This window comes from Trachinotus anak, unplaced genomic scaffold (assembly GCF_046630095.1).
Source record: "Trachinotus anak isolate AG129_WGS33_773 ecotype Australia unplaced genomic scaffold, CSIRO_AGI_Tana_v1 ptg000034l, whole genome shotgun sequence".
Classification (NCBI taxonomy): domain Eukaryota; kingdom Metazoa; phylum Chordata; class Actinopteri; order Carangiformes; family Carangidae; genus Trachinotus; species Trachinotus anak.
In genome coordinates this window covers 5,971,366-5,994,497 of record NW_027273885.1, presented here as the reverse complement: position 1 = coordinate 5,994,497, position 23,132 = coordinate 5,971,366, and the positions used below count along the sequence as shown (strand labels likewise).

Sequence of the window (23,132 nt, the reverse complement as noted above, 5' to 3'; positions counted from 1 at the left end):
GTACAGAGGAAGCTTGCATGAGGACCTGCGATGAAATATTAATCTGTAACTGCACTTTAAAAAATAAAATAAAATCAAAAGATGATAAAATATTAATGTTACATATTGAAAGCATTGTTATTGTAGGAGCTGTACTTTTAGTACAAGCTTCTCATAACCTAATACAGTTTGTTCAGAGCATAGGATTCCTATGGCCCTCACTGAAACCTCTGTTGCGTACTTTGCACATTAGTTGCCACTATCTCTATATTATATAAATTAACCAGATGAATCCAGATCAAAGCTATGATCAAAGCTATACTTACTGAGGGGAAAATGGACAAGGAAAGAATAGTCACCATTTTTTTCATGAAGCTTAATTCACGACACTTAATTTAGCCTATGCTGTGTTTCTAAATTGGGTTCTGCTCCTTTGATCCTTGTTCTGCAATATAAGTTATGTTAATTCATAATGAATCTAAATACAAATCATGGCGAACAAGTGACTGGGAGAAGATGCCCAGATGCCCACTGCTGCTGATCCTTTGCTGCTTTGCTCATTCATTTTGAGGGGATGTTGTTTGAGGCACTCAAGATGTGAGGGTGAAATCTCAGATATGATGGTAGTTTTCCCCTGTATGTCCCCAGGGAATTGGAGATGGTTAAAACCTTGGTTCCTGCTTAAATATTCGTGTACCTGTAATTTGCTATGAACAAGACACAGATATCATATACAAATCTATATCTCTATATAAATGAGGACAAATCTCTGTCCTGAATATTTTGGACTATATGCACAGTGGCCTTGGGTTATCACACCCTGCCTACTGTAACTGCTGGATCCATTTCACAGCTTTCTTCACCAGTGTTTCAGTCTGGTTATTGCTGCATTCCTTGCTCTGCTCCTGCACGGCGGCTTTAAATCGTTTCAGGGTAATAAAATCCCAGCCTTTTGCTGTATCCCCAGAAATAACCGTCCCCTGAAGTAGTCCATTAGCCGCAGGCCGAGATGAGAGGATGGGTGAGGTCGACGCGTCGCTGTAATGAATCAAGGGGGATGGGACAACGTTACGCGCAGCACCGTGGCAGCCCCTCACACCCAATGAAGGCTGAGATTGAATTTGCAAAGGGGCGGGTGACTCCCCACTTTCTCGCCGTGGCTGGTCGCAGAGGGCGGAGCTCTGCTGCTGCGTTTGACAGCTGCGAAACAGAAAATGTATAGCGCATAGAGGGTCTGGGAAACCATGCTGCTCCAAGGCAACCATACTACCACAAGGAATGGGATGCAGGATGGCCCCTTATAGCCCACGAATGCCCTCGTAAATCTGGGCCAACTGGAGAACACGAAATTCGAAATAAGGGAAATAATTAGCTTTCACTGTGCAGATAGGCCCAGTCCTGGGATTTGCGGGGTCATGCACCGTGCCTTCTCCTTCCCGGTGACTGTGGAGCGCAGTCGGACCAAGGAGCGCCTGGAGGCGAGTCTGGCCGGCCTGTGTGAGCTGGAGCTCCGCAAACAGAGGCAGGAGTGTCTTGTGCTGGGAGCGTTGGCACTGGGAGACCCTCTGCCCCAGGACAGCTCCGGGGGAGAGCTGGCGTGCTTCAGCAGCTGGGGGCAGGAGAACTTGACACTGAGGCGCCAGCTGGTAAGAAGTTTATACAGAGTGCCTTTTACTGCATGTTTGGATTCCGGCAGCCCTTCCATGTTGGCCCACACCATATCACCCCACCCTGTGCTGAACCCCACTTTACCCCTTGCATGTACAGAGTTTTGAATATAAAAGCCTTTACAGCGTATCCTCATTGTAATCCGCTTGACCGCTGCATGGACTCTTGGCTTGGGCTGCGCCTTTTGTGTGGAGGTGACCTCTATCTGCAAAAAAGTTACTCAACTTGATTAATAGGCTCTCTGTTTGAAAGGCAGTAAGGCGTCTCTGTGCTTCAGGCGGAGATTTATGCCTGTGGGTAACGAAATCAGGGGGTGGAGCACCCGCCGTTTGTGCCACAGACCCACTACTTAATGGCCCATTGTTCCCTCATCACGGACTTTTGTGGGTTTTACTACTTAACAAGCTCTTATTTGTGGCTCTCTACAGATCATAAAGGGATGAATTATTCCTTCGGCTTGTGTGTTGCTATTGCAGCTAACATTTTTACGCCACTATTATTTTGGCTTTCCTTGTGTGGAGCTCAGCCGAAGTTGCGGCGAACAGGCTTCGTTCGGCTGCGCCGCCGCGGCGCCGGCACGAACAGGAGAATTGAAAGAAGTGGGTTCATGGAGGCGAATCAAAGTTTGGGTGTGACGGCGTCGCTCCCCGCGGAACTTTTACGCACCACTGAGCCCCCTCTCAACGCTGGCGTTCGCTCTGTGTTTGTTGCGTTTCTCGTGATGCTGTGTAAGGTTCACTCTGCGGTCTGGGAGTTTTGTTGCTGCTCTTGCACAGCCCGCATGTTGTCTCAACATTGCTACAAGAGGAAGCCATTATTAAAGAGGGTGAAAAAGAAATTAAATCAGCCGCCTCCTCTTCACACCTCCTCCCCCCCCCCCCCCCCCCCCCCCCCCCCCTTCTCCTCCGCCGGGGGCCTAACAATAGGCGCATATGGAGCAGAATACTAATGATGCCGATCGAGGCCCCTGCAAAAGGACAAGGCGCATCGGTGGCCTCGTACACCGGCGTCATTTGGGTATGGCATGATACGGGCACCATGATTTATCTTTGCTTTCATGAGTTCTGACAGAAAATTAAAGAAGAGGCTTCTTGCAAAGCCAGTTTGAAAGCTGTATATCGACCTATGGGTCAAGTGTTTCCAATGTGCCACACGCACCACGTCTTAAACTCATACCCCCCCCCCCCCCCCGTGTTGGTGAAGCTGTCGGCTCTCAGCCTGGCTCCTCATCCTCACCCTGACGGGAAACAGCAATTTCCAAGGCCAGCGAAGAAGCGACACGCGTTATTTCCCCTTTTTCATTTTCTGCAGCGAGGCGCCTTCGGATCGATGTTTATTAACTGCTCCGCTTATCCAAGCGTGTGTGTAATTACACGGAGAATTCCACGGAGAATATTTTTTTTTCCTCCGACAGGACTCTAATTGAAGTCTCAAATTGAGTCTTCATGATATCAGGTCACCATCTGCGTCCGAGCCAAATCCCCCAATCTCATCCTCCATGTAGGTTAAAGTCTCCAAAAGGTGGAGTTCAGGGCCTGACACAGAAACAGCTGACCCGTGAGACTGCCAGGGTGTGTGTGTGTGTGGGGGGGGGGGGGGGGGGGTGTGTGTGTAGCTGCCGTGAACATGAATGTGGCCCCGGACAGCCTCAGAGGCCTTCTCTCCTGGATACAGTGTGTGGTGCTGAAGGTGTTGACAGCTGTGGGACGCCAGACAGCAGCTGGGAAAGCATGAAGCTCTGACCTCCCTCTCAGCTGCCCTGCTGTGTGTGTTTGCAGAAAGTAGAGGAGAATATATGAATTGTGTATGAGTTTGTGACATCCTTAAATCCATCTGTGAGGTGCCCTGCAGTTATATTTGTTTCATATTAAGAGCAATTTGAACATTACTCTGAATATTATAAACTTAGTGGATTTAAATAAAGTGTTTGCAGGCACATGCAGATGCAGTCTGCGTTTGAAAGTGTGTGTGTGTGTGTGTGTGTGTGTGTGCATTAGGCTGTCCTTTGGTCTGTGCTTTTGCTGAGGCAGTGACTCATCATCGATCAGGTTGTGTCTGTCCTTGTGTTAACACAGCAGCACATCATTAGTGAGAGAGAGCAGCACTGTTAGTCTACACAGCAGTGACTGATCACTCAAGTGGATCACTGGATGGGTTCCTCTGCTTTGTTCTGCCGCACAAACATAAAAAAAAATAATAACATCTTTGCATTCTTTGGCTTCTTTGTGCACATATGCAACTGAGCAAATGACCTTATGAAAATATATATGCTAATACACATAGAGAAGAGAAACCAGGTTGTCCAACACACATTTGCAAACAGAAAAACCATGAGATGGACTCAGAGCTGGTCCCGCAGCTGTCAGTCACATGAGCACAGTCTTGTGCACGTCTCTCTTTAGAGATTCCATTCACAGCCAGCCCACCCTGCTGCCCTGCCCTGCAAGCCTCAGTACACTGAGCACAGAGTCGGAGCTGGCTGATGAATGTCATTTACTATAGTTTTGTAAACACCATGTGCCCCTGTGTGTGTGCAAATCCATCCTCTGTCAAATTAGAATTTTAACATTAAGATTTTATTTACCTTATTGATATAAAGAATACAAATTTTGTGTATGTGTGTGTGTGTGTGTGTGTGTGTGTGTGTGTGTTTGTGTTTGAAGAAAAAAGGGATCAGTAGTTCAATCAGGAAGTGGAACTGGGGGCAGGGTGCCTTGTGTGTGTTCGTGTGTGTGCATGTGAGTGTGTTTCCGGCCTCCCACAGCCTTCTCTGTGTGGAGCCAGTCACAACATTGCTTTAATTATAGAGGGTCGAGCAGTGTGGCTGCATGCCTTGTGCGCCCTGTTCCATAGATTTCTATATCCTGGCCTTATTGTTTCAAAAGGCGTCCGGTCACTCACCGGTTTAAAATTCTCTTTACAGCAGCCATGGTCTGTATCTTTTTTTCCTCTCTCTCGGAAGGGCAGAATTGCAATGTCTCTATGGCATCCCTCTAATTTATTTTATTTTTTTTGTCTTCTACTTTTCATCTCCACTCCTCAGGGGCTGTAACAGGCGATAGCAATAAGGCATCAGTCATAATGTCCTGGATTCACCTGCTGGTCAGTCTGTTTCTCTGAAAGACCCGATGTGTTGCACAGCCCATGTTTAACAGCTTAATGGCTAGGTGAGGGTGGCTGCACCGTGTCCTCTGTGTTCCCCATCCCCCATCAGCCTCAGGCAGAGGATGCAGTAAAACAGTAATGATACAGTGTGCAGAGTGTCAGGGAACCAGTGTGAGACTATTAATAATGGAGCCACACCGTCACCAAAGCCACACTGCTATTGTGTTGTGTTGATTTGTTCATCCACAACGGTTTGCTTCTTTTCTGCAGCTTTATAATTTAATAAGCAGCCCCTTGGCTTCCACAGTGTGCTCATGTGTGTGTTCATTTGTGGGCATGGCCAAAAACAGGCGGCAAGCAATCAATTGAGTGAAACAGCATCATTGATTTATTGATTTCCAATCGTTTCTTCTCCTCCTTGCCATTTCTTTACCCCACGCCAGTAGCTGAAACAAAGCTCCCTACTCTTTGTTTCTGCCACACAAAACCATCTTGATGTGGTGATGCTAATGCTTTGTTTATAGTAAGACAATAAGGACCCTTGTTGAGACAAAAGGAAGGACAGTGTTTGGGGTGAAGAGGTTGTGTGGGAAGCATAGGTTAGCTTGGGTCAATTGCCCGTCAGCAGTGTTTGCATTATGACGGCTTTTCATCTGCAGGACAAAGGAGTCGGAGCTCAAGCACTGATTGGAGCAAATGACCAAGAAAATAAGGGATCGTTCAGTCCAGTTTCCTGTTTTCTATGGGGTTTTTTTTCCTGTAACATTACACTTTTGAGAGACAAAATCTGCATTTTTTAAGCTTGAGCTGTAGAAGCAGAGTAATGGAATTTTGTCCAGGAAAATCTGACAGTGAGTCCACAGCCAAGCTACTGGGGCTCTTTACTTTTGTTGCATTCATTTCAAATAAGATGGGAAAGACTCCCATGTTAACAACTTCTCTATTATTTAATGTAAAGTCAGATATGTTGGATCTTTCAGAAAAGTCCCAGCCATAATCTATTTAAATGTGGGAAGTTTGTAATGGTGTTTTGAGCTAAATGTCAAATGTCAGCATGCTAACAATGTTAACATGCCGATGTTTATCATGTTTACCACATTTATTAATGAATACCAAACACAAACTGGGGCTGATGGGAATGTCTTTAGTGTTGTGTTGTCTTGACCTGATGACAGCGCCAGAGGAAAAGTTGAGAGGTTCTCTATAGTTATTTTAGTTCATCCTAAGGAGAATTTGAAAGCCTGTACCAAAGGTAATCCATCAACCTCAGGGTGGCGCTAGAACAAAAGTCAGTAGATTTTGTCCTCTGGGCACCACGAATGTCCGTAAAGCATTTCATGGCAATCCATCAAATAGTAGCTGAGATATTTCAGTCTGGACCGAAATGGTGGACCGACCGACAGACCGACCAGCAGTCATCCCTTCAGCCCTGCTGCTGACATGGCTGAAAAGACACTCCGTGCATACCACTGTGCATACCCCCACCACCATTTCCATAGGCAGTGTTTTATTGGCACAGAGACACAGATGTACAAAGACAGTTCTCAGGAAGTGCAGGAGACTGTAGCAGTTGTCTGACAGGTGCTCCATCATAGAAGGTTTCTAATGTAAAACGTGCCACCTTGTTATGAGGACATGCTCAGTCTCCGGGTAATGAAGTCCCTTAACGAGTCTTGAGTGTCAGCAGTAGGCCCATCACTTCTACAAATGACAAAATGAAGTGCTTCTGTGCATGTATGTATGCAGGTGTGTGTTTGTGTGTTGGGGTGGGGGCATGGGGTGGGTTGGGGATGGGGGTATGTGTTAAACCATGCAGACAAGCTTGCGTGCAAGTGTCTGCTGATGTTAGTACAAGAGTCAGATGATGCTGACATGAGACCCGCGCAAATTGTCTCAGTGGCTGAACTAATATGTCCAATTACACTGTCTCATTACTTTGTGTGTGTGTGTGTGTGTGTGTGTGTGTGTGTGTGTGGTCCTCTGCCTTTATGAGAACCAATTTTGACTATAATGCAGTTATTCTCAGAAGAAGTTTAGCAGATATGGAATTCATGTAATCAGCAGAGGATTGAGAGCAAGCGTGTATATGGAGTTCATCTGTTATCTGTGGTTTTTTGCTGAGTATATCTGAGCTGTATAAGCAAGTATTTGTCTGCGTACATGGCAAGAATTTGTCTGCATGTGTGTGTTTGTGTGTGTGTGTCCATGCCCATGAAAAAACACCCCTCTACCTTTCACAGATCCTTGAATTATTCATGTTCCAACTGACTGCTTCCTCTGTAAGCTTGCTTACATAAGAGGGAGCCCACTGACAGCTATAGATGCTGTGCACAGTGGTGACCTGTGATGGCCACATTCTTATTTTAGAAACTGCTGAAAGTCTGAGTTGTGACTTTATCTGTTTTGACATTTGGCATTGAATCATTTGGGCCATTTTTTTATCCCCGCTGGCTGAGACAAAGGTAGAAAAAGATCCTTGCACAAACTGAAATGACAGTTACTCTCTCAAATTATAACGATTAAGTCATTAGTTGACAACATAATGCAGCTAACAGAAGAGTAATTCTTTAGTGTGTCACATGCATCACATGTGGATAAATGGATACACTGTTGTAGTCTGGAGATAAATTCATCTATTCACAGACGCAGAACATTAGACTACAAATTTCAGAGTTTATTTCAACAGGTGGCAGATGATAATGAGTGTCAAACAAAATGAGAGCTGGTGTGCAGCTGGAGAAAGAAGCAGGGAAGGATTCACAGCTGTGCCTCTGCCATTAGCAATTCGGCAAACTAGTAATTTGACTGCAAGGTCTGTTTGAAAATGTTTGCTTTGTTGTTGAAATCGCTGATTGTTGCTTCTTAGCATCTACTTAAAAAATAATTTTTCAACAAAGCACAATCAAATACAGACAGCAAGAAAACAGTCTGAGTGCGCGTGTGTGTGTTTGTGTTTCAGAGTGCTCTTCAGAGTTCCCCATGGGGCCTGATGCAGGCGCTGGAACAGCAGGTGGGAGAGCTGAGGATCGACACAGACGATGGCTGTAATGACGGAGCTCAAGGAGACACAGGCGACAGTCGGCCGAGTTCTGGTACTACCACAATTTTAAACCTTCACTTTCAAAGCCAGAGAGCATAGTTTTTGAATGAAATTGGTGCTCCATGCAAAACTTATGTTTTCTCTTTGCATTGTGAAATACTGTATGCCTGCAAAGAGTTTATTTCTACTGTTATTGTTGTTCATGCTCCAGTTGCTTATAATTTTGTTTTTGTGGTCTCTCTGTGAAAATGCAGGGAGACGCTGCCTGCATCAAGCAGCATATTTTTAGACAACTGGAATGATGGGGGAGCTATAATGAATGAGATAGTCATCTCTTCTCCCTCTAACTGCCCTTTTCCTTAGGTTTCTATGAGTCGAGCGAGGGTCAGTCGCCAAAAGGAAGGTCTTGTTCCACTGAGCCTGCAGAGACGGTCTCCTCCTGGGCTCACACCAACGACAGGCCAAAGTCTGTGGGTAAGAAAAATTAGCAGATCTGGAAAGACTGAGGTACATTTGAACTTGCACACACATGCATTCACAGAAATAGCAACAGACACATAGAGCATTGTTGTTGTATGGGTATTTGAGCAGTCCATATTTCAGTGCATAATTTTAGCAATTTGGCTTTAAAAGCCATCTGATCTAATTGCAGCATGTATGCATCTATTCTTTTCATTTTGTAAAGTAAAAAAAAAAAAATTGTTATTCTCTGGCATCTAATATCCTGCAACTGACCTAAAGACATTAAAAACATGCTCTGATGTCACACTTTTTTAAAGGAATTCATTTTAATTTGGATTTATTAGCCAAATTAAGCCAAAGAATCAGGAAATGGAGACAATTGGATGGAAAGAAAAAGCTGCAAACACCACAGTTACATAAACTTACTGTTTTATAAGCTTTGATACTCCATTGAAGGAAAACATGTTTAAAATCAGCACCAAGGCATAGATTAGAAGTGAATTTAAGACCCTAACCGCACTTGTAGAAACCATACTGAATTTGTATTCTGGAGTGCAGTTGGGGGTTTATGCTGTATATATTATTGAGTCCCAGGAACTGACCTTTAAAGTGATCCAACCAAAATAAACTTAAGATGATAAAATACGCTTTTGGTTTGTCAGGACACCACATCATGCCTTATTGCTTGTTTAATTTCTATATTTGTTTTGGTTGCAGTACTAGTATAACTTTGCTCCTGCGCCTCAGCCTACAACAGTTCTGTTTTGTGTGATTAGGAGACCCCATCATGTTGAATGCAGAGGTGGATATGCCAGTCCTGCGCACCACCCTTCCCCGCTCTTTCTCTGCCCCTTATCCACCCCTGGAGGGCATCGCTGAGGAGGGCACAGCAGTGGACCCCTGGCAGTGGGACCCCAGCGGAGCCAACCAAGCCTGGCAGCAGCACCCTGCAGAAGACCAGATCACTGAGGAGGACTACCAGCAGGCTTTGAGGGTGGAGAATTACATCCTGAGTCTCATCCAGCGTCACACCCTCTCAGCACGACCGTGTCAGCCTCGCACCACCCTGAGCCCTGACCCTACATACTGCAGTGCCTCTGGACACAGCTCCCTACACAGGAGAACTCCTTCTCTTACGACAGAGCAACGCCTTCCTGACCCCCATCTCCAGCCCCATATTGACCTTTTGGCAAACCCTAAGCGCCAAAGCTTGGGGTGTGACCAGCTAGAGGGGGAGGCCTATGGAGGAGAGGCCCCTTCTTTGGAGGAAGACTGTTATCTGGCTTTGCCCTACCCCCAGTCCAGGCCACACTCTCTGGCTGAGAGGCTACCATCACCTCTGCCCTCCTTGGACCCCAACTGTGGTGTTGGGACGTTTGACCTTTGTTGTGAACCCGCATCCCCCCAGCATTATCTACATCCACAACCCCCTATTCATCAGAAGCACAATTTGGTAAGTGCTCAATATATCCCCGGACAAGCTTGCCATGCCCCTGTGCGCTCCCCCAGACACTACAACCCAGAGCAGCCTAAACCTAACCAAGCTGTCGCCTCTCCTGACCACCCTAACTCCAAATCTGGAGCTTCTAAGAAGAGCCACAACGAGCGGCAGAGATCCAAGAAATCAAGCAGTAAAACCAATCGATCCCAGTCAGAAAACAGCCTCCTGGGCCAGCGAGGGCTGCCTGAGCGCAGGTACAGCACCACTGAGAGACACCAAGGTAGAGTGGATCTTGCTCAGAGCCAGTCCCAGGTCACTGGACCACAGGTGGGTAACAACAACCACAGCGGGAGCCAACGCTGGTGCTCCAACCTGGAGCTCAGCCAGGACGAGGGGGAGACCTGTGCAGGGCAGGCACATAGACGACCACCTCGAAGAGCTCGCCACGGTTACTCATGTCCCCATTCCCAACCCCAGAACTACCACCAGCAGCAGCACTCTGAACGCTGGCAGCCAGACTTTCAGGGGAGAGCGCCTCTCTGTCGGGGAGAGGAAGGCTACGCTGGTGCTGCCCCCGCCGAGTCCGAGTCCAGCATGAGTGAGGTGTATTCTCCAGCTTCCAGCTCACTGTCCAGTGACTCAGATGAGAGTGGGGGGCTGGTGTGGCCCCAGCAGCTGCCGCCACGCCTTGCTTCTACCTCCTCCTCATCCTCACCTTCACCACAGGCTACTGCCACCGCCCAATCTCAACCAAAAGCCTTTGTTAAGATCAAAGCCTCTCATGCCCTCAAGAAGAAGATCCTCAGATTCCGCTCAGGGTCCCTCAAAGTCATGACTACTGTATGAGGACGCGATCAAACCTGTTTCAAACCCATAACCTTTACTACTGTGTTGTAAAGCCATTGTCAGAGCAACATTGTGGCTGCTACTTTTGGCCACAATCATATGTTAACTAACCAATCCAGTTTTTATACTCTACCTACCTCTAATTACAGTATGTTTTTAGTGAGAGATGCTTACATTAATGGGCATGATTAAATATCTGCCAGAGATCTTCTGTCTGTAGGATCTGGTTGAAGTCTGACAACCATCAGACTATAGGCTAATGAGCATTATCCTGCTCTAATTGATGATAACTGAAGTGATGCCAAGTTACACCGTGTTGACATGGACCACAGTGAAGCTACGTGACTGAATATATTGACTTATGTCTGTTGGCCTTATACTTAATTAATCAGTGGTGTATGCTTGATTAATTCCCACAGTGTAGAGTTGGCCAAACACACATCTACACAGCTGATATTATGACAGTCTGACTAATACATCTTCAAAACCTTCAAGTCTTGCTACCAAAACTCTAAAAATTAAATAAAAGTGTTTCATGGCACAGACAAGACATTTGGGTAAATTTTCTCTAACTGAAAGGTCCAAATTTTCATAATAATGTCCTAAAAGGTTTCTTAGAAAGTACTATGTAATTTGCTACTAATCATAGGGAATATCCCCGAAAGAATAGCTCCATTTAACCTCAAGAAAATATTTACTGAATAGTTAATAGAATATTATTGGAAACTAAAAGTCTTGCCAGGTTATACTACCAATTATTTAACTGGAAGTGTATCATTTGAACACTGTCTCTATTTTCCCTCAGATCAGTACCAAATTATATCGCTCTTTCCAGGAAACTTCTTGGAAATTATTTAAAAATTATTAGGATATTACTTGGAAATTAAAGATCCAGAAAATAAAGCATGACTAACGTGGTAAGACTCAAAGCTTTACAGCAGGGGTTTGTCCTGCACTCAGCCAGCATCCTAGAGAAAAATCTCTCATTTGTGAAGGAGTGAAGAAATGTTTAATGGTACAAATATATGTCTACATATGGTTTTCCTAACATCTCAGAATTCATGGCCAGGGACAAGTTTATATCCCTTCATCATAGTTCATTGTGAACTGTCCTCTGCCTCTTCTCCAGCCAGCTGCTTTTGGAGTCACTGAGAGTAAATAGTCAGACCGGTGAGGCCATAGTAAGGGACCAATATACATGCATGCATATACAGTATGTTTAAGTGCACAAATTCATTGACACAGGTACACAGACTGACACGCTCTTGTAAATATGTATGTTTTTGTATATACCATCACGTGGCCTTGTTTGGAATGAATGTAGTTTTTAAATAAAGCCAATTTTGCTCTTAATTTTGGTAGATTAACACATTTATTTTATTTTGTTTATTCTTACATTTATGGTGCTGGTACAATAGGATCATTCTTAAAGATCATAAATGAAAATAGGCATGGTGGAAAAAATGGTGAGTTTACATTTCATACACTTCTGGAGATATGCAAAGCAGTGCACTTGTCTGAAGTGCATTTATTTAACAAACAGTCCAACGCTCATTTTACCCGTTCACTCTCTTCTTTAGTCTGTCTCTGCTGTCCCCTTTTAGTCAAGACGGCCACCATCTTTTGCACATTTAGACATCAAAGTGTTACCTCCCTCTTGTGGCCAATGAATGAGCTGCTAGATAAGTTATCACCATGGTAAAGTTGCGGTTACACAAGCTTGTATTTAAATTTGTGTGTGCATGTGTGTTATTTATAATAATATTCATTTAATTTCAGTGTCTAATTCCTGACCACAAACTTGAATTGCAACACACACAAAGCTGAGCTCTGACCTGAGATCATCGAGGGATGAGGGCAAAAAACAGAAGTGTTAAGACACACTTCGCAGATTGGCCAATATTTCCTGTGCAATGCACACAACAGTGCTATTAACATCTTTGCATGTCACCTAAGCAAAAGTCCCCTGCAAGTCCACTTTCAGTGTCAAAACTCCGACTTTGTTTACCAGTATACAATGTAAAACATCACACAGGAATTTAGTGTAATCAACTCATCCGTTTTGATTAACTTAACCTAAATATACAAGTTCTATTTATTTCAAGTTAGTTCAACTTAAAATTTCTAGTTTTTATTTTCAGAACAGCTCAGAATGTGTTTGTCTGACTTTTAACTTGAAATGGCGAGCTGAATAAATGAACTGCTGAGAGTTCACTCAACATATCAAAGTGCATTTCTGAAGAAACCTTGTGAGCATATTAGCAAACCTCCCAGCATGCACTGCTAGAGAGTGAGGTCACTCCTGAGACCCCTCTTTTTGTATTTTGAAGAGAACATACATGATAGAAACTTGCTGTGTCTGTAATGTACATGTTTGGATGATAATAAAAAATAATGGTGAAGGTTGGTATTTAATTCAGTCCCTAGCCCAGTACACTTCGATTTGAACGGACTCACTAGGAGCAGTCTCACATGTTGCCTGTGTATCAGCTCTGGTAACATGATGAACTAACTCTTCAGGCTGAGAACACGTAAAAAGAAAGCAAACCTGACAATAATAACTGTGTGTGAGTGTGATTAAGTTTAGAAAACTTGTTTTCTGGAGTTACTTGAGGGAGCTATGCTGATTTTACATCTTTAAAACTCACAAGACTACTTTTACCTCATTTTAAACATAAGTCCAACTTAAACAGATTTGGAAGCATCTTAAAACAGGCTTATTCACAGTTTATGTCACAAGGTCACTATGATGAAACCAATCTCGGTGCAGAAGGTTAAATCCCGTTGAGCAATTCAAACCTCGACCATTATTAACGTGATGATGTTAAAGTGAAAGCCAGCACACGATCAGATTTTGGTCATTTCCTTGCCGGTGCTCGAGCTCCTGGTGTCGGTGGTGGTGGTGATGCTCACCCTGGTCGTCGGGTCCTCGCTGATGAAGTTGAGCATGTTGCGCAGGGAGCGGTTCACGCTGTCTTTGAAGCCTCGGCCCAGGCACACATACAGCAGTGGGTTGAGGCAGCTGTTGAAATACGCCAGGCAGAGGGCTAAAACGTGTGCCAAGTAAATATTTGGGCTGTGAGCGGAATTTCGACGGATAACCAAAAAGAGGAAATCTATCATGTGCAGGGGGAGCCAGCAGAGGAAGAAGCTGAGCACCACGGCGGAGATGACCCGCACTGTCCTCTTGGACCGGGTCCGACCACGGGTCAGGCCGTGCTCGGCTTTCCTGTACACCACCCAGTGACAGATGACGATGACCAGGAAAGGGAGGAAGAATCCCAGGACGAAGCGGAAGGAAGTGACCATCGCCGCACTGAGCGGAGAGTTCACCGTCAGGCACTCCCGCTTGTTCTCACCCGCTTCGATCTCCTTGGTGTAGACAAACTGTGGGATGCTGCCGATCAGGGCCAGGCACCAGACAGCGACACACCCAAAGGCAGCCTGCTTTGGTCGCCTGTTGTTCTGGCACCAGACCGGTCTGCTGACCAGCATCCAGCGATCCAGGCTGATCAATACCAGCTGCAGGACACTGCAGTACATCACCAGGTAAAACACGCCCTTTATCAGCGTGCAGGCCAGCGGGCCGAAGTGCCAGTGATCGTCGTGGGCTAAAGGAACCATGAGCAGGGGGATTGAGAGGCAGCAGAGAAGATCAGCCAGGGCGAGGTTGAGGAACCAGAGGGAAGTGACAGACTGGGGCATGCAGAACCCTGTCACCCACACCACCAGGGCATTTCCAGGGACACCAAGCAGGACCACAAGGCCATAGAAGACCAGAGCCACGATCTGGATCGGTTGAATCTCAGGAGTCAAACTGTCAGGCAGAATCTCAGGCAGGATGTAATCACCGTCAATCCCAGACCAGTAGTCCTCAGTGATGTTCATGGTTGGTCAAAGCTGTGGGTGAAAAAGATGCAAGAAAGAAAAAAAAATTATAGTCACTAATTGGGTATTTTGTGTCATGCTTGAATAAACATTATGAGTAGCTGAACAACATTATAGGTTCATCTGATCTGAGACATCTTGTAAAACATATAAATAATAGCTATGTTTTACACACACACACAGTGTTGTTGTTTTTTTTAATTGTAAAAGTTAACCGAAAAAACAGGTTAAAGTTGGATGATCTTTTTAAAAACATGTAATATCTAGTTTCAAAAATAGAAATGACATTTTGGTAATATTTCTACTTACAGTTTCTGGAGCCTGTTGATGTTGTAGTCACGCTGCTTCTTGGAAGCTGAGGAGCTCTTCTGCTTTTAAGTGCGTTTTATACACCCCTGTCCCTCGTGCACACACCCAAGACACTTTCACAAGATTTCTATCTAGACTACAAGTCTTCCAGATAAAGTAAAAATCTTTATGAACACAATGCCAAAACTGTACATACCTCCTCTGAAATACAGACCTGTGGATATTTAATATAAAGAACAGTAAAGATCAAATTTTGACTATATATGACATGTGGTTTCAGACAATAAACCCTGTTGCTGTTCGCTTTAAACATTGAATGAAGATTTTTCGTTTATCTGTTTTAATGATAAGAGACCCTCCCTTTACTATATACTTTATCTACTTCTCAGTTTCGGTTTGTTTACTTTGAATTGTAAAGTTTTACGCTTCATTTATTATGGAACTTATTTGTCATCTCCCTTTATTTGTGATATTTTTGGGTTTGATTTTACTTTTTTTCATATTTCATTTACATGTACATGTACATAGAGTCCTTGTAAATCTGCTGCAGTGACACTTCAGTTTGCCTGCATAAAATTAATCTTATCTTGAACATGATGTTGCAAAAAATGTGTTGCGTATTACTTAAGATCAAGGTAGCCTATACTAAAGCCCAAAAAAGTGCCTCGTAAAAAATTGCATGAAACAAAAGCAAAAAAGAGTCAGTCTGTCAGAGTTTGTAGATGGTTTTCAGTATAGTTTCCACAGTTTTCATTAAGTAATATTGTAGTTTAGGTCTAAGAACAATTATTATTTTAGAGATTCATTTATTTGTCAGTGTTTTCTAAATGCAGCATCCAAAAATCATTTCCTGTATTAATGGGACAAATACTTTATTGTCAAATCCATAATTAACATTTTACAGTAACACATCAACTTTTCCATATATACAAGTTATTCACAAATCACCCTACACATAAATTTGAGTATTATTACACAACTACAGTTGAGTAGCATCTACAGCTGTTGCAATGAGAAGATGCCTAGAGCTGCCTTCCCTTTTTTTTTTTTTTTTTTTGTTAAATATGGATGACAAACAAACATCCAATCCATGGTTATAAAAATGAGCAGTGATTTATGGAACCCTTTGGAAAATGCTGATTTCACAGATTACAACATTAGTCAACATTCGTCATTCACATAACGCATGATGAGACATCAGAATCTGATGAAACGGCTGCCTGTGTGAGAAGTTCAGTTTAGATAATGCCACCACAGAATGTGACCAGTGAAATCAGATTTTTTTTAAATCACATCTTACAATGCTCAACAAATTCAAGAAAGAGCAAACAACAGCGAGTTGATCCAGAGAACAGCCAACACACTTTAAAGACGTCTCTTGTACATCACATAACCAGGTAAATGTCCTCAGAAGCCACCAGTGATGGTGAGAGTGATGATAAATGATATTTAATCAGGTACATGCTGTTATCTGTATCAAAGACAGATATGAGGTATAGATAATAGACAAAACACAAACTAAAGAAAATATGTTGCCATACCAGGATGTCCTCTTTTAGCCCTATGACATCACTGAGCTCTAGGACACAAAGGAAATGAAACACAAATTCACAAAATCAGCAGAATTGTCCTTGTAATTTAAAAAGCAGTGAAAACACAGTGTTGCTTAACTCTCTATCACCAGCGTCAGCGAGCTGACTTTTGTGGTCAGAAAAATGTGTTTGTGTATTTATGTCCCTGTTCATCTTCCCATGTGTGCAGGCTTGTCTATATATGGCTCTTCTTGTACGCACTCATATAAATGAGAGCATAAATTTCACAGTTGCCATGTAGCTAAGTATCAATGACATTGGTTTTCAGTTCACACTTTGAATCTTCTGTTACTGTCAAACTCCCGGTTGCTATGTTTTATCATAGATGTTGACATACTTGATGCCAGGATGTTTCCTCATGTGTTCATCAGAGGTGCAGAGGTTGTTAGGGGTTAAGTCAGTTGAGGGCTGGAGCACTGCTCGGTGGAAGAGTGGGGGTGTCATCTCGAAATGCATCTGACTGAAGGTCTGCAGAGGAAAAAGTACACTGTCTTTATGTTCTGTTTTTCAAACCTTTAACGTCAAACTTTTCGCTTTTACTGCGCATTGCACAAGATCGTGCACAGCCTGCATTCTCAACATGAACTCAACACAGAGATCCACAGTCACTCCAGTCAGGTTTTTGAGCTGACAGTGTGTAAAAGTTGAAAACTAACTTCAAAATAACGGCGATAAGCTTGTAGAGACTTGGTGAAAAACAGATTTAGAAATTGTTGTTTGGCTATTTTATGTGTTTTCCCTGTTAATTAAACATTCCCCAGCAACCTAAGAGTATAATAAATCAAAACCATAATTTCTTTTAAACATCAGGATCTGCATGTTTAGCTGTCAGACATTTCTTCCACATTGCTAACAGTTTTCTACAGGCTTTCGATGTTTGACAGCGGTAGCTAGTGTATTAATACTTATCTGTGTAGATACTAAAACCATGCTGTGTGGGTGGTAGTTCACACACACACACAAACCTATTCCCATCAAAAATTAGAGAAGTGTGGTTTTACAAAAATGCTGATTTAGTTATTGCTTGTTTGTTTTTTTTTTTTTGTTGAAAATATATTTTTAAATGGGGTGAAAAACCAAAAATAAGTGCTGTTTTCAAGGCTGTTACAGCAACTAACTTGGGGTTTTCTATATTCATGATGTCTTCGAAAGGCATATGTATTTGAAAGTTAACATGTTCTGCCAAACTAAACACATCCAAACAGAGCATTAGGATTTTAAAAAGACTTGTTAATCTCATTGGTGAGTGTAAAGTGGAGGGTATGATACCATGTTCAACTCACCAATGAGCGTCAAGCCTTGATGCTGGTTCAGTATCACTGACGTCTCCTCATCTTCCTCCTCCTCCTCCTCCTCCCCCCAGTCTGCAATGTTAGCTGGGGGGATGCACTGCTCTAAGAACAGGTCCTCCTCATCTTCCTCCATGTCCATGTTCTCTGGAGGCCAGCGCAGCTCTCCGCTCTCCACCTCGCTCACCTCCGTGGGCTCCACCACGATCGAGGGCAGACGCTCCTTCCCATGGTCCTGGTCCAGGCTGTTCAAGGAGGTCTCTGGGCCCAGGACAACTTCAACAGGGTCAGGGAAGATCTGGAGGAAGAGGCGGAAGAGTTGACTGAGAATTGAGTGGAAAGAGTCCAACTGAAAGTAAATTCAGTTAACAGCTAAATACTTAGGTGTTAGAATAATCTGTAAATCTGCTCTTAGTTGGATAGTTTTGAAATCAGATGTTTATAAGGTATATATCATATTGACTAGTAATCCTACAGATTGCTCTCACACATACACAAACGACATATGCACGTTAGACCAACTGTCTCCAGCAGGTGACTCACAAGCTACCAGTTTCAGAGTAGAACAGTCATAAGCAAAACTTTTGCATGAAACACGCCGCCATGGAAAGTTAAGTATACTGAATTAGCAATTTTAAGTTCCTGTTTTCGACAATTGTCACTGGATTTCTTACCAAGAATCTTCTTTTTTCTCTGATTTCTAAGCAGATTTATGGACGTTTATTTACAGTGGTATTGTCATGTCTGTGTGTTCAGGTTGGACTGAATCATGACTCAGGTTTTTGACACAAATATTAACACTGATTTTACTGACTGATTGACACTGGTTTCAAATGTTTTTGGAACAAAAAAGGGTATTGATGTTTGATGACTTGTTAGATTATCTTATTCATCTGATTTGGTTTGGAGATCAGTTTGAGTGTTTTGATACAATATGGGAATAAATGTAACCAGAAATTTAAGACATGAGTAGCTCTCAGTTCCTTTTATTTTGTCAAAGTAGCTCTCAGAGTAAAAAAAATTGGAGACCCCTAGTCTAGATCTTGGAATTTGTGTATTTATTGTGTCTCCCAGTCTTTAGTCCTTGTTTTTATCAGCCCTTGTGTCCCTTCTCTCAAGTAAAGCTGTTTTTATATTGTCTTGATGTGATAAATGCAATAATTACTTGAACAAGTCTGGTCACAGTATGATGATGGAACATACCTGGAATGGCAATCTTTGGTCTTTCCTTTGCATGTCTTCACAGTTTGGATCTTGACCACTCATCTCCTCCATTCCTCTGCAGAAACAATAACATAATGAGACAAAAATAGTCTACAGATAGGAAGCCTGTCTCGTGACGCTCTTTTTGCATTGAAACTTTACAAAATCAGACTTAAGTAAGCTCCTTAACAGCTCCCATTAAAGCTGAATTTCAACCCCCCACAGACTCCTTGGGTATCCATGTGGAATCTCTGCAAAAATCACATTCAGAAAGTCGATATACACAGAGTGTTGGTAAACATTTTACTGCAACAGTAGAAACAAAGGTTCTCCATAGTTTTAAATGAAAGATGTCATTGCATTGATTTTATCAGTCTCAGATTATATGTTTCTCTGTTCTCTCCTATTTTATGCTTGTCAAAAATATCGTTCTCTGTGGTGTGTGGCCCTATATTATAAAAAAGAAAATTCTGCCTCCAGGCTGCGTACATGGACTTGTAACTCTCACTTTTACATGTCTATCTGAGTTGTCCAGAACTCTCCCACAGCACTGAGGCCTACTGTTTGACATTCATTCTAACAAGTCCTCCTCATGCCCCAGTGTCATAGTTGATTTACACTTTCCAAAGTCTCTGCCTTTTGATTCTCTGTCCTACATCAGGCCAAATCTGGTCTGACTATGTGAATTAGGTGACTTTGTGCAAGTGTGTGAGTCTCCTAGTACACACACACATACACACTGAAACACACTCACACTCCAGATTAGATGAGAAATAAGGTTTGATACCAAAATGGATTATGTCCTTTGAAGCACATATTTTATTTTTTGACCACGAGCCTGACAGAATAAATGCGCTGCTTTGGCTCAGTCACCTCCTACAAATGGCTGTGAGCCTCAGCAGCCACAGCCTTTTATTTCTCTGTGCCATCTCTCAGCCACTATTTGCAAACCAACACATTACCTTCACAAACCAAAGTCACCTCTCATCAGACTACTGTACTGGATCAGAGCCTGCAGTATACATTAAGTTCTCACTTGTTTCAGATACATGCATGGGCCTGTGTCCATATCCAACTTCCATCTGTTTATGCAGAAGAGCCGACGTGGGGATTAAGAAGAACCGAGGATCTGTCCGAATCCTCTTTATCCCCCTCTCCTGCTCCCTCTCTCTTTCTCCCACTGTGTCTGGGTGTCTGTTCTCAGTCCATAAGATACCAATCATGGTTTGTTTTCATCCAGAGGCCAGTTGAATGACACAATCTGTTAAATCTTGCTCACTCTTTAATTAAATTTCAGTTTAAAACAGGTTTAATCTCTAGTCTTTCTGTATTAGACTCTGTATTGGGTACTTTTTAGTATTTGCCAACAGAAGCACCAGTCACATGTTACGCAAAACTGAAGTGAAAACTCCAAATCTTTGGACAGTGCTTGTGAAGCTTCCCTGGACATGTAAGTGTTGGCATATTTAGGTAGAAAACAAAGGATGTCAGGTAGGAAAGGGTGTACATGTAGGCCCACAGCACATTTGCTATAAGTATCTACGTATGCTTCCTTGGATATACCACACATGATAGATATAAACACTGAGCATAAGAATCAAAGCAGGGATATTCATGAATTAGAGGAGAGGAGGAGATAACACATGAATTTGCTTTTACTTTGAAAGGATATAACCACCTGAGCAAATCTCACAGCTGCTCAGGTCAAAGCTAACGATGTTCTAATTAGCAAATGTTAGCATGCTAACATGGTGGATGTGGTGAAGTCTGCACTTGCTAAACATCTGCTTGTCCACACTGTCATTTAACTCAAAACACTGCTGTGTCTAACTAAACCTCACACCGCTGCTGGCATGGCTGGAGACTCGTGTTGAACTCATGGTTCATTTTTTGTGTTAATGCACATAAGTGTGTGATATGACATCTACAAACTGATGTTAACAGGCAGTTTGAGAAACATTCAGTAAGCTGTAGGTCAAGTGGTGTGTCTATAGTATGTTAAAGGTCAGATATTATCTGTGAAGTGTTCAGATCAGGAGCTGCAAACATGGTCTGAAAGTGTCTAATGTTGGTTTTAACATAAATGCTGGCTTGTGTGAGGCACCAAAAGGGTTTCCGTTTCCTTTGAATTGATTCGACATAGGAGAACATTTTTTAGTTACAACAACTGAGAATGTCAAAAATTGCATTAGATTTCATCAGTGGCTCTCTCTCCCTTCCTCTCTCACCCACTCCTCTCTCTCTCTCTCTCTCTCTCTCTCTCTCTCTCTCTCTCTCTCTCTCTCTCTCTCTCTCGTGCTCGCTCTCATATTCAATTGGATTTTGGCTGATCTGTCTTTCTTTCCCACTGCCTGATTTTGACAGTTTTTTAGACTCTGTGATTCTGATCAACACGCAGGTTTATTGTACAGTATGACAAATGAGGAAACACTAAGCCAGTTTGCACAACCGTCAAAACGAGGACACCCTGTTCTCGTCTAAATAGGATCAGCTTTGGGAGGATGCTATCATTTTTGACCCACTTGTGAATGTGTGCAGCCCTACGATTCAATTTCTGATATTATGCTGCTGACAACTGTGTCGCGCTAAGCTGTTTGTTTGTCACCTGGGATGGAAACTTTCAGCAGCTATTATGATGAGGAAGCTTAACCTCCATGTAATCCCCCTCACATACACTCTCTCTAAACACCTGCACATTTCAGCTCAGTCAACAATCAGTCTTTGTTTGTGCAGCGTTTTTCATGCCAAATAAATTCTTACTTTAAAATATGAAATGTGTTATGAAGTTATGAAAAAAAAAAGGTCTGTACTGTAGATTTTATGATTAAGGCTGTATTTTTAATCATAAACCACTGAAGGAAAGATATAGAGTTCAGTGAAATGTTAATGATGCCAAATGCTCAGTGATATACCTCTCTAAATTTAAATGCCTTTTGGGTCAAACCAATCTGACTTCACACTAAACAGGATGACACTAAGATTCGTACCATCCACCAAACAGGAAACTGTGATAAGTCAAACACCACCACGAGAGATCTGAAATTTGTTCTCGCAACATCGTGTTCAAATGCACTGAATGACATGGTGCTGGTGAAACTTCTGTGGCCACCTTATAGCGGGTTGTGAGGTTTTCCTGTGTTATCGCAGCTCTATGATTTAAACTGTCATATGCCCCACCATGACCTGTGGGGAATTCTCAAAACCTTCAGAAAATCCAAACCTCAAAGCAAACACTCAAACAGGGAGCCTGAGCAGATTCATTTTGTCACCTCTTCTTATGGTTTTTCATTCATTTTTGTTGTTTCTCTTTCTCTGTTCTCTCACTCTCTCTTTCTCCTAACCTTATACACATTCCTATGCAAATTAAATGCTGTCCACATCCCTTCACACACAAACACACACACACACACACACACACACACACTTCTATTCATTCATAGCCTAAACCCACTCCCACTTGTTAGTGTACTAGAGTTTATCTCCTTTTTTAGTGTTCCCTTTTACGACTTATTTTCCACTCGCACAGACAAGTTACTGAAAGTTACTGTCCACACAAACACTCGCACACACACAGAAGATTTACACTTCTTACTATCTACTAGATCCTACCAGGTGTTAACCGGATGCAAGGTGTATAGTGCACTCTCATAGGGGAATTCAGCCTGAGAAAAATTCTTGAAACTGTAAACTATATTTGTGTCTCAAATACACACACAAGCTTAATAGGCCCTTACCCCTCAGTCGCAGTCAGGCAGATGTCTTCTCCATCTTGGCACAGCTCCACAGTGGTGAAGCCTGACTCCTCCACAGTGAGTACAGGTGACACGAGTGGGGGCACAGGAGGAGGTAAGCAGCTCCCACAGCATTCCCCCTCCTCAGAGCCCTCAGCGAGGCTTTTGGCCTCCAGGGCGAAATCTGGATGGGGGGGTTCCTATACCCCTTAGGTATCTCAGATGTTTAACGGAGGATCAGGAGGTGGAGGTGTGGCTTGTTCCCTTTGTCAGTCAGGACAGGACCTGTTTCACTTGTCCAGATCAGTCTGCCTGCTAGCCAAAAACCTGCATGCACTCCCTAGTCTCCTGAATCCAGCTTCCTTCCTCATGTCTCTCTCAATATCCCTCCCTGTCCCACCCCACCCACTACCAGGCTTTGGAGAGGAGCAGGATTAACGTCTCTTTCGATTACAGAGGCTGGATGGGTGACGTCAGCCGAGCTTGACAGTCCCCTCTGATGAGTTGGCACACTGGGTCGGGGGTGCATCTGTAAGGAAACACATAAAGGGCACGCAGATGGTGCATGGCCCCACTGCT

General features: G+C 43.2%; 3 protein-coding genes across 3 annotated transcripts; 1 reads left to right on the top strand and 2 right to left on the bottom strand.

Annotated features, from left to right (window-relative positions):
- The first annotated feature begins 101 nt into the window (after positions 1 to 101).
- On the top strand, positions 102 to 11,894 carry LOC139614626 (dapper homolog 3). The gene is made up of 4 exons (XM_071472062.1): positions 102 to 1,625; positions 7,712 to 7,844; positions 8,156 to 8,266; positions 9,031 to 11,894. The coding sequence occupies exons 1-4, from the start codon at positions 1,395 to 1,397 to the stop codon at positions 10,539 to 10,541; spliced, it is 1,986 nt and encodes a 661-aa protein (XP_071328163.1). The 5' UTR covers positions 102 to 1,394; the 3' UTR covers positions 10,542 to 11,894.
- c5ar1 (complement C5a receptor 1) lies at positions 11,895 to 15,446 on the bottom strand. Its single transcript, XM_071472063.1, has 2 exons — positions 14,739 to 15,446; positions 11,895 to 14,441 (listed from the first exon to the last, which is right to left on the bottom strand). Exon 2 carries the CDS (start codon positions 14,427 to 14,429, stop codon positions 13,389 to 13,391), a length of 1,041 nt encoding a protein of 346 aa, XP_071328164.1. The 5' UTR covers positions 14,430 to 14,441; positions 14,739 to 15,446; the 3' UTR covers positions 11,895 to 13,388.
- A 147-nt stretch (positions 15,447 to 15,593) lies between these two features.
- lbhl (LBH regulator of WNT signaling pathway, like) lies at positions 15,594 to 22,931 on the bottom strand. The gene is made up of 4 exons (XM_071472064.1): positions 22,557 to 22,931; positions 18,823 to 18,898; positions 17,614 to 17,917; positions 15,594 to 16,798 (listed from the first exon to the last, which is right to left on the bottom strand). The coding sequence occupies exons 2-4, from the start codon at positions 18,892 to 18,894 to the stop codon at positions 16,728 to 16,730; spliced, it is 447 nt and encodes a 148-aa protein (XP_071328165.1). The 5' UTR covers positions 18,895 to 18,898; positions 22,557 to 22,931; the 3' UTR covers positions 15,594 to 16,727.
- Positions 22,932 to 23,132: the final 201 nt, after the last annotated feature.

Bases quoted from the DNA above. Each gene is read 5' to 3' on its own strand.
- LOC139614626 (XM_071472062.1), top strand. From the start codon at position 1,395: ATGCACCGTGCCTTCTCCTTCCCGGTGACTGTGGAGCGCAGTCGGACC. The intron at 7,845-8,155 runs GTACTACCACAA...CCTTTTCCTTAG, and splicing joins CGACAGTCGGCCGAGTTCTG to GTTTCTATGAGTCGAGCGAG. The intron at 8,267-9,030 runs GTAAGAAAAATT...TTGTGTGATTAG, and splicing joins CGACAGGCCAAAGTCTGTGG to GAGACCCCATCATGTTGAAT.
- c5ar1 (XM_071472063.1), bottom strand. From the start codon at position 14,429: ATGAACATCACTGAGGACTACTGGTCTGGGATTGACGGTGATTACATC.
- lbhl (XM_071472064.1), bottom strand. From the start codon at position 18,894: ATGGAGGAGATGAGTGGTCAAGATCCAAACTGTGAAGACATGCAAAGG. The intron at 17,918-18,822 runs GTATGTTCCATC...CTCTTCCTCCAG, and splicing joins ACCAAAGATTGCCATTCCAG to ATCTTCCCTGACCCTGTTGA. The intron at 16,799-17,613 runs GTGAGTTGAACA...TTTCCTCTGCAG, and splicing joins TCAAGGCTTGACGCTCATTG to ACCTTCAGTCAGATGCATTT.